At 44.0% G+C, this 10,275-nt stretch overlaps 1 protein-coding gene across 4 annotated transcripts; it reads right to left on the bottom strand.

Annotated features, from left to right (window-relative positions):
• Window positions 1–1,036: 1,036 nt before the first annotated feature.
• Window positions 1,037–5,194, bottom strand: ubxn6 (UBX domain protein 6). 4 transcript variants are annotated; one of them, XM_023844135.2, is made up of 11 exons: window positions 5,023–5,193; window positions 4,230–4,390; window positions 3,896–3,960; window positions 3,668–3,796; window positions 3,342–3,439; window positions 3,151–3,226; window positions 2,975–3,059; window positions 2,214–2,433; window positions 1,997–2,127; window positions 1,558–1,703; window positions 1,037–1,194 (listed from the first exon to the last, which is right to left on the bottom strand). In XM_023844135.2, exons 1-11 carry the CDS (start codon window positions 5,103–5,105, stop codon window positions 1,069–1,071), a joined length of 1,320 nt encoding a protein of 439 aa, XP_023699903.2. In that variant the 5' UTR covers window positions 5,106–5,193; the 3' UTR covers window positions 1,037–1,068. The 4 variants fall into 4 exon arrangements, 3 of the variants coding, with proteins under 3 accessions (XP_023699903.2, XP_023699902.2, XP_023699904.2); XM_023844134.2 differs by having other exon boundaries at window positions 4,230–4,393; XR_002842020.2 differs by lacking the exon at window positions 1,037–1,194 and adding an exon at window positions 1,814–1,893 and having other exon boundaries at window positions 1,572–1,703; window positions 4,230–4,393; window positions 5,023–5,194.
• Between the last annotated feature and the right edge of the window lie 5,081 nt (window positions 5,195–10,275).

Raw genomic sequence — 10,275 nt, forward strand, 5'->3', positions numbered from 1 at the left:
ATTGTGTTGAAACAAAGTTATGTAACTGGAGCATAAACAAGAAAACAACAGTTTTAAATGTTTATAATGGGACCAGGAGCAGAACAAAGTATAAACACAAAAACCCAAGATTATCTATAGCTTCTCACCATTAGTAGCTGCTACATCCCATTACTCAATGGGCGTAGTCATGGTCAGTATGCTTTGAATTTCAGGTGCGCTCAGTTAAGTCACCATTCAGTCTAAGCATTTGAACTTGAATGAACTGCTTCATTTTAGAGGGATCTGACCCTACAAGATTCAAGTGATGGTCAGATTCTGTTGAACAAAAATGTTTGCTTTTATGTTTCTGCAGTTCTTCGTGAGTTTGCTGTGTGATGTTATAATTAGAGCCATACGGATCTTTTGTAATTAACCAGCAAGTTTAACGTCCGACGTCATGCAGCTGTTTTTCAGGTAAGCGTTCAGATTTTAGTCGGCATTATGATTGCAGATTTGCCTTTCTGGTGGTTCTGTGGAGTTTTGCACAGCAGTACTACTTCAAGGGTGCTAAACGGTACAAGGCAGAGCCTAAATAACCATGTACCAAGACTCAATTGGATTTCGAACATGGCCAATCCTGGAAGGAATGGCAATGAACAGATGTGAGTCAGCTGACATTTTACTTTTTGAAAAATCATATCCTGTGATGTCATCGCGTAGATAAGATTGCTTAGCTATAGTGGCAGGACGGCACCTGCAGGACCATGTCCATCGCAGTCCTTCCAGGAGTAAAACTACAATACTGCAATACTACATCAGCAGACTGCTGACTACTGATGCTTTATTTCATTAGTGTTGACTAGAATCCCACACATCTGGGTCTGAACCACTAAACTGGCTCTTTCATTAAGACAATGGTGGGTATACAGGTGTAACCGAAAAACAAAACTGGACACACCTCTCGATTTATTCACTAGACTAATAAATCCGGTGCTAAAATTGTGACCGTTTAAAACGTGGTAGGAAGCAAAGTAGTCCCAGGATACAAAGGGTTGGGGGGTTGGGGGGTTGGGGGGGGGGGGGGGGCTGGCGTATGGGTAGTGCCTCTTAGACCAGGGTCCTGATGTTCTCGAGTAGTTCGGGTTTAAGCAGAGAGGTGCAATGTCCTCCAGCTGCAGCGATATCTGCTTGGACAGCAGTATCCCAGGAGAACGTCAGGAGAGCTGCTGGGACCTGAGGAAGAAAATGTGTAAGAGATCGTTCTATGCATTCTGTTCAATGCAATCAGACACCCTCCACTGTCCTCCTGCCTGGAGCATCTGACTGATCCAGTGCTTGGTGAGCATCCCATTGAAAAAAGGTGCATCATTCATCCACCTAGAAGCAAATTTTCTCATCTGGATATGGCCCCCAGGTACTGGTGAAACTTTGAAACTCAGGCAAATCATTGCGTTTTGTATCTTGAAACACCCACCACGCTAATTTCACCAGGACTCATCTTTTTCCTTGCAGGTTCCCTTTTGGGTCCTGAAAGCTTTTATTTGAATTTTTATTTTTTCGTGCACCTGAATCTTAGAGAGGTTTGTCAGTGCTCACCAGATTACATTCGTTTAGTAATGTCTCGTCATCCTTCAGCTTCTGCCCCCCGGGGGCCATCAGTTCAAAGGGCTGCCATCCATCCACAAGTGACTCTCGCACAAACTCATAAAGGGCTGCCACTGGCTCCCTAGCCAGGAAAGTTCCTGCAGCATCCAAACAGGAAAAAAAAACAACCTTCAAACTCATTTCGTCACATGTCTTCACTGACTACAGGTGAGAGGACTTTTGGAGATGCTTATGTACCAGAACTTACCCACAGGGATAAATTGTCGTCTTATAAAAAGAAAATCTTTCCAGGAGCTGGGTTGGAGAACCCTTCCTAGACCTAATGGACTTCAGTGATATGCAATTTATTATTTGTCATGTTAGAATTCGCATCAGCATGAATAGAGTGGAACGGCAGCATTTATCGACACCTGGAAGAGCAGTTACAGACCTTGCAGGATGTTTCCATCTGGAAAGCGCACTCTTAGTAGGGTGTAGTTGTACTTCCTTCTCTCCCTCTGCTCATCACGTTCCCGCATGGCCTTCGTCCGGAGCATCGCGTTCCTCTCCACTGTCTCCATCCTGACAAACATTTTAAAGCTGCGATGATACCCAACTCGTCTGTGATACTGTCGGTCTCATGCAGATAGTTGGAAGTGGCTCCACACCTGAGCTGCTGTTCCCTCTTCAGCTCCTCAGCGGTCAGATTGTAGAAGTCCATGGGCAGCTCGAAGCGCGTGGCGTTTGGGGAGGGCCGGAAGGCCTGCGGCTGGCGCTCCAGCTGAGCTCGCAGCGGCTCCCCTTTCTGAAGCTGGTCCTTCGTCTGTGTGAGTTTCTCCAGTTCGCTGGAAGTTTGCTCCACTAGCACCAGGAACTCCTCTGTGCCCTCTGGAGGGACATGCATACTCAGGAGAACGATGCCACCAGTGTCCTTACAGTTGCATCTTCAGATGAACATAAATTTATCTGAATAACTTACAACTGAGATGAACTACCATCTAGGATGTACGAGCATTCACTCCCAATTAGGGTTCTGACAACTAATAAATAACGTCAGTAATAATCTGTAATAAAATAGTTGACAAAATTTGTCAACTGATAAATTGGGTATAATGACATCACCTAGCAATGGTAGCACTGGTGTATTAAGCCCAGTTCATACTTCACTTTTCCATATGCTGTTGTACTATGTATGCAAGAGTCCACATTTACCCGTGGATGTACTGTAGGTAGTCACTCGTGAACGGCAAAGATACTCTGCCAGACCAGCAGAGGGCAGGTGAATCGCAAGAAATACAAGCAATGTAGTAAAACGGGTAAACTTATGAACAAGATGGGCAGTGTTACGATAAAATGGTATACTGCCGTATATCTAAATGCTGTGCCATGTGCTGACTGCCCAAGGCTCCAGTCACCCCCCCCAACTCACCTTTTCCCTCCAAGGGTAAATTTTTAAATTCAAATCCTGCAGCCTGTAGGAACTCCTGACATCCCTCCATACAACTGACCTTCTCCTGAAGACAAGCATGGACAAAAACAGGTAAGACAAGAAACCCAGTGGGACGCTAAACCTGCTGTGGGCCACTCTCACATTCTCTCACTCACCTGGAAGATCTTGTTGCTGACTTTGATCTTCCTAAACTTCTCCTCTTCTGGGTTCTTACAAATGTTGTCCAGATACCTGGCCAGGAAATACAAGAGGAGCCAAGGAATCTTTGAAGCAGTATGTTCACGCTGCCGTACAAGCCGATACTCTTCAGAACTACATCTTCAATCTCAGACTGCACGGCCCTCACCTGCAGATGATTTCCACAGCAGCCTTCACTTTCTCTCTGTCCTTGTTGAAAGTATGAATCATCATGATAGAGGCTTGCACAGGGTCATTTGCAAAATGCTGTTAGAAGAAAATAAGTGGGTGATAAGATTTTTAAAATCATATAATGCATATTCCACATGTATTCAAAGGGAAACAATTCTTAGCAGTGATGAGTTGCGACAATTTGTGTGTGTGTATATATATATATATATATATTTTTTTTTTTTTACAAGAGCTCTGGAGGTGAACTTTGTGACTAAATGTAAATCGCGTACCACTTCTAGAGCATTAGATGAAGGTACCCACCATGAGAATAGCTTCTTTAATACGAGGCTCCCTCTCATTCTTTTTAAAGACCCCATCGGTAAGAGGGCATTTAAAATACACCCCCGACACAGAAAGACATTCTGTATCCTTCACTGGAATGTTGGTGCCCTGCAGGAAAGAACGTGTCATAAATGACACTATCACATACCGATCAAGGTTTAGTGAGCTTGTGTGTCAAACTCCAAGAATAAACAGGTTTTTCCTTGCCTCAATATCTGTTGAGGGTTTTTCGCCTGCTACTACTGCAGCTTCTGCTTCGAGTTCCTTCTTCACTACAAGGTGAGGAGACGCGATCAGAATCACAAACAATTTACTGACAAACATTAACCACCCAGCGGAGTTCATTAGCGTGAAAAGCTATTGCATATCATTCCATGCCCTTTCCTCTGATGTGTATGATTACTATTTGTGTCTCTAGGTCTACAACAGTACATGTTAAAGGCACTAGCATGCATTTTCTGTAGGTCATGTATAGCTGATGTATAGCTACAAGACTTGTTTCTGTGCAGTTTGTGGGAACCGTGTATCTTTTGCAATACACCTTGATTGCGAATAGCATCCTGCGAGGTCTGAAGCCGAGGCCGGTACTGTTGCTGCTGCTCTATCCTAGCCAGGGCTGCAGCCCCTGCTCTCTGGGCTCCCTCTGTAACTGCATGGCGGGGCTTGGCAGGGGCACTGCTCTGCACCACCGGCGGGTTAGAGCTGCTAGGCACAGAGGACAAAGCAGACCTACATTGGTGATCATAGGTTTTTTTTTGTAGGCTTCGCATAGAAAACGCAACAAAAAGGCAAACCTTTAAAAGTGTACCGGACTGAAACATAATCAATACAAACAGTGTATCCACGTAGAAGATTCATAATGACCTACATATAGAGCAACGACATAAACACTACGACGTTCGCTTTAAAGATCATCAGTTTCACGTCAGTTTTACATCACTGGAGTATCTATTAGCAAACCAAAGTGGTAAAAACACTGCAACGAAACACGAATAGCGCGGTTCACAAACTTGAGAATAAATGAGGCTTATTCCCTTGTTCAGTCATGCCATCGAAGGATTTCTGTCTCCGGAGTTTCATGATGTTATTTAAAGGCAAAAAGTAATCGACACAAAATAAACTACGATATTCTAAAAAGAATCCATACTACAGGGATTTCACAAATAACGCTATCTGTACAGCTAGGGAAACAAGCGCTTTTAATCATGCAACTTATGCATTCTACCAACATGGACAATAAACTGGCCTAAATATACAGTAAATAAGCTTCCATCTGCTCATTAAAGTGCACAGAGAAACAACTGAATCAGCTTATGTCTCTGAAAAGTATTTACCTACTGTCTTCATTTAGTTTCTTTCCAGGTCCTGCCGACTTGAATTTGATGTCTTTCTTAATATCTTCAAAAAATTTCTTCATGTTTGTATTTTTATCAGTAACGGAACATGCACTGAGCTGATCGTATTTACATCCAACAGGAAAGGGGATCTGGGAAGCGTACAGACAGGAAATAAATTATATGCTAGTAGCAATCAAAATCGAAAGTTCAAGTAGCAGCGCCCTCATCTGGCCTGGAGGTGTCAGTCCAGCATAGCGAGGCCTGAAGAAACGAACCATGCATTTCATATATGAAAAACATGTATGTGATCGCATATACATACTGTCTCAAATTGTAGGATGTTTTAGAATAAATGTTAGAATTGTACTGAAATGTCATAAAAAAAAATTATCTGAAGGGACATACTGTCTGTATCTTGTATATGTAAACTTTTACCCATTGCTGGTAGTTTTACTGAAGTAGATTATGGGCTTACATTTTTTGTCTTAGTGATGCAAAAGCAAAAGAATCCTGGAACTTGAAACTATAACCTTACAATTTACAAATATGTGAATTTGTGAAGAAAATATAAAGGAACAAAGAGTTGGCTGGAGATTTCAGACAAAGTCATGAAGTATTTCCCAAAAAAGCAGAGGGCAGCTCACTCACTTATACAAACTTACAGCAAGAAACTCTTCTGTGGTCACCAGGTGGCTGCCTTCTCAATCATCCCTGGTTGTTTTACTTAATTGTTATTGGCTAGTTACATGCCATTTTCACATTCCTCACGTGTGAAGGTCATATTTTGAATATCTCGTGACCTTCCACTTGTTTTAGATCAGGTTAAGGCAACCTTTTTGCACAAAAACAAGATAAGGTAAAACATACACTTCATATTACAAATCGCAATAAAACATCCACCCATCTTCTGTAGTCACTTGTCTTATTCAGGGTTGGGGGGGGAGTCAAGATCCTAGGGGCACAAGGCAGGGATCAACCCAGGATGGGACACCAACCCATCGCAGGGCACAAGGCAGGGATCAACCCAGGATGGGACACCAACCCATCGCAGGGCACACTCACACATGCCATTCACTCACACCTGTGGGCAATTTGGTAACTCCACTTAGCCTCAGCATGTTTTTGGACTGTGGGGAGAAACTAGAGTACCTGGAGGAACCCCCACGGTGACATGGGGAGGGCATGCAAACTCCACAACCAGGGAGCCATGGTAGAGACTCGAACGCTGGTCCCAGAGGTGTGAGTGCTAACCACTGCACCACCATGCACTGCACCTCACAGTAAAACACCTACTCATTAATACCTGGATACATTTCCTTTATGAAAAGATGCTTTTACCCAGCTATGCCTTTTCTATACCCGCTTGTCCTATACAATATTCTTCTAAGACAATTTGCACACCACCCTTGAGTGGGCCTTGTGCTTTATCATGTGCACATTCATAACCCTTACCACAGTCACTTTTAAAACGTGTATATTTTAGTCTTAATACTTGGGCATCAATTAATATATTTATTTATTTACTCCAACACTCAAAATGGTGATCATAAAGTGATCAGAAAATGGTCATTCCCGCCTTACCCCCACACCGCCAGGGAAAGGAAATTTATGGGAAATATGTTGAGAATCCAGAGGGAAGTTGAACTGACCTTTCAGGGAATAACTTCTAGGCTGCGATACCATAGTATTCACATCCCATTATCCCCTGAGGAACTTCCCATCTGGTAGCTACATTGTTCCACAAACATCCCATGCATCTGTTACAATATTCTGCTGCCTGAGTGCTTATGCCAAAGTGTGAACCAAAACATTACAACGTACACCTATTACACTTCCAGGGAACACCACCCTGGGACAAACAGGTCGTCCGTCGCTAGACTTCCAGAGCTTGTCCTATGCCTCACTGCCGCCATCTTGTTTCTATCATCTGTGCATCAGTTCCCCGCTGCAACAGAAGATCATCATTAAGGTGCCGGAGATTTTTCCATCGGCAGGGTGCAGATTGAAATGGAGAAGATGGGAGTGAGAGCTGCTTCCTTTGTTGCAGCATCGGCCTTGACGTTTCCTTGTGACATCATATCCTGTGACCAGACATGGACTAGCAATTGGGAAGTCATTTAGCCTTAGATAGCTATATATTACATAGGTAACCAGCTGATTGCGATCAACAAAATATACGAGAGGGACCCCCCTGTCTTTGGCAAAAAAAACAAAGGGGAACCCTTTACCCCCCACCCCCAGCATCTTTGTTGGTAACCAGAGACACAGTAGGACCCCGTATCTACTAAAGAAGAAACATCTTTGTCATTAATTAGAAGAGTCAAAAAAGGATCTTGAGCAGGTGTTGTAGTATGGAGGGGCATGACATAAACAGGTCTCACATCCCCCACCTCCACATACCCCTGGGAGTGGGTCTGTACAGCCCTGATCAAACCGTCACTCTTTGTTGTTCTTTGTCACTTCAGGGTAAAGGGAGGTCAGGGCCTGCAAGACCATTTGTAACGCAACTGCTGCTCTCTGTAATTCCTTATCGTCCTTAATGGAGGGGGGCACTTAATGGAGGGGGGCATACAAGACAAAATATATATCTGCTTATCAAGTATATAGGCACAGTGAGTCGGGGGATATGAGCGAGTACAAAGCAGTGACGGATGTGACGAGGCGGTTCGCTGTGAAGGTCGAGTCCCACTTTCAGTCAGCTGACACCCAACTCCCGTGGGAGGACTTGGCATTATCCCCGATTACGGAGGTCAGCGCCTCTCTGGGATTCGTACGGACTCCTCGCTGGCAGACGGCTTCAGTGCCTTTTCTGCTCGATTCGATGCGAATGGAGCCGTCGTGTTCAATCCCTCCCTGTCTAGTGCTGTAGTTAAAAAAAGAAAATCAATCGATCAAATATCCAACGACCAACTGACCGGCCGGACGGACGGATGGATGAACGGTACATCCTTTATTAATGCTCACAGGAAAATTAAGATGTTACAGCAGCAAAAAAAAGAAAAACAATGAAAAGTCAGTGGTATTCCTCACACATAAGAAATTTTATATTAGAACTGAAAAATAAAACATTTCAAGTTATGTATTACTATGTACAAGGAATAAATCCAAATGATTGTCTAGATGATTACTTCCCTGTTGCCCTGACCAGCTCTTTAAAGATTATACCTGCTCCACCTGTTCTACGACCCCTGATCCTCTTCAGTTCGCCATACTGTATTTGCAGATCTGCACGCGAAATCGCAGACCTGGAACAGGGATGAGGGGGGAGGGGGGGCGTGGCAACGATCATATAGTTGAGGCATTGGAAAGACGGCCTGTCACCTTACATTATTACTCATCAGGCACTTCACAACAGGGGAAACAGCGGCTGACAGACTGCAGAATTCTACTGTATACAAGTAGAACTACACATGTTGCAGAATTTAAATGACTTTTTTTTTCAGACGTCAAGGAAATTTTCTTGCCATGGCAAGAAATGGCAATTCAAAAAGGACGTCTGATGATTCAGTTTTTTGGAGAACAGCATTAGAGTTTATTTGAGACAGTTATACAATCTGTTATTATCCTTGTGTTTGAAATTAAATGAGATGTCTCTGTGTCTGAAACTTCTTTATACAGCAATTACAGAAGATGTATGGATGGGTGGGTGGATAAATGTTTGCAGCAAAAAATATATAAAATTGTTATCACAATTGCAAATTGGATGCCTGAAAGAATTATACAATTTGAACCATCTATTACAGAACAAATATTGTGTTTTCAAATTTTTGAGTTTTTATAATTCAAACATGACAGGTCATATAAATGTATATAATGCCGAATTTCTTCACATAGATGTTCTTCAGACACGTCTCTGTTGTCCCTGTTGTATTGTGGGTGTATCAAACATGCACAGTGGGTGATGACAAGAGTGATCAGTGGCCACATGGACACGAGATCTTTATGCTGCAAGCGTTTGATCGCAGAATAGAATTTACATCGTTCGCCTCGTATGCCTTTCCACAGACACATCTTCGTGTATGCATCCGGAGAAGTGTGAGCAGGCCTTCATACTGTTCACCAAATTCGGGGAACCTGGGTCTGCATGCTCCCCTTTGCGATTGGGTCCTAGTCCTCCTCACAGGCGGACTCCAGAGGAGTGAAGGTGGGGTGCATCACCCTCAACATCGATGACCCCACCCCCAAAGCCATGTTCTGAGCCCACTGCTGCATGATTGAGCGGCCAAACACAGACCAAACAAAATAGTCCAATTCGCAGACGACGTGGTTGTAATTGGCCTGATCTCCGATAACGATGAGAAGGTCTATGTGGATGAGATGGAGAGCCTGACACAATCAACACCAGTAAAACCAAACAGATGCCACTGGCTTTTATGCACGAGCATTGCAGTGAATACAGCCCCCTCAACGTCAAATGGGTCCCAGCTGAAAGGAAGAGCACCTTTAGATATCTCTGAGTTTGTATCTCTGATGACCTCACCTGGTCCATCATGTACAGATTCGGATATCTAACGCAAGCAATCAGCTGTACCATCTTTGGCACCTGAGGGGGGGGGGTTCAATGCCACTCTCCGCTTGAGTGTTAGAATGTATCCTCACCATGGGTATCACAGCCCGATTTGGTAACTGCTCTGCCCTGGAATGCAAAGCTCTGCAGAGGTTGGTACCTTCAGCTGAAGGCATCAGCAAGGCTGACCTGCCCTCCCTGCAGGACGTTTACTTCAGATGGTACCGGAGCAGAGCAGCCGAAATCAGCAGGGACACAACGCACCCAAAGAACCAAGGCTGAGGTCAGTAAAGCGTGTCTGCAGTTCCTCAGTGAGAACTGAGAGGCTCAGAAGGAGCTTCTACCCTCAAGCCATCCGATTACTACATAGCCCTACAGACAGCCCACCTTAGGCATATTGATTTCAGGGAGGTAGGTGAGGGGCATCCGGGAGGGTGGGGGTGCTGGCCAATGTTTGGCTGGTATTACGGTAATACTGTACATATATATATATATATATATATATATATATATATATATATATATATATATATATATAGCTGGCTGGGGTGGGGGCAGGTGGCTGGAGAGTGGTGTTAAAATTTGGGGCGAGGTTGCAGTGGTGAAACTTACCACCGCTGAAATAGCGGAATGACAGATTTCCGCATCATTTGCGGCTGTCAGGGGGCTGCTGTTTCTTTGTGGGAGTCTCCCGGATACGTGGAATGTCTGCCCTTAGGACAGTTATATGTTTGTTAATAGAT

This window comes from Paramormyrops kingsleyae, chromosome 15, assembly GCF_048594095.1.
Source record: "Paramormyrops kingsleyae isolate MSU_618 chromosome 15, PKINGS_0.4, whole genome shotgun sequence".
NCBI lineage: Eukaryota > Metazoa > Chordata > Actinopteri > Osteoglossiformes > Mormyridae > Paramormyrops > Paramormyrops kingsleyae.

Bases quoted from the DNA above. Each gene is read 5' to 3' on its own strand.
- ubxn6 (XM_023844134.2), bottom strand. From the start codon at position 5,105: ATGAAGAAATTTTTTGAAGATATTAAGAAAGACATCAAATTCAAGTCG. The intron at 3,797-3,895 runs GCAAGGAAAAAC...TCTTTCCTGCAG, and splicing joins AACCCTCAACAGATATTGAG to GGCACCAACATTCCAGTGAA. The intron at 2,434-2,974 runs GTGAGTTGGGGG...ATGTCCCTCCAG, and splicing joins TTTACCCTTGGAGGGAAAAG to AGGGCACAGAGGAGTTCCTG.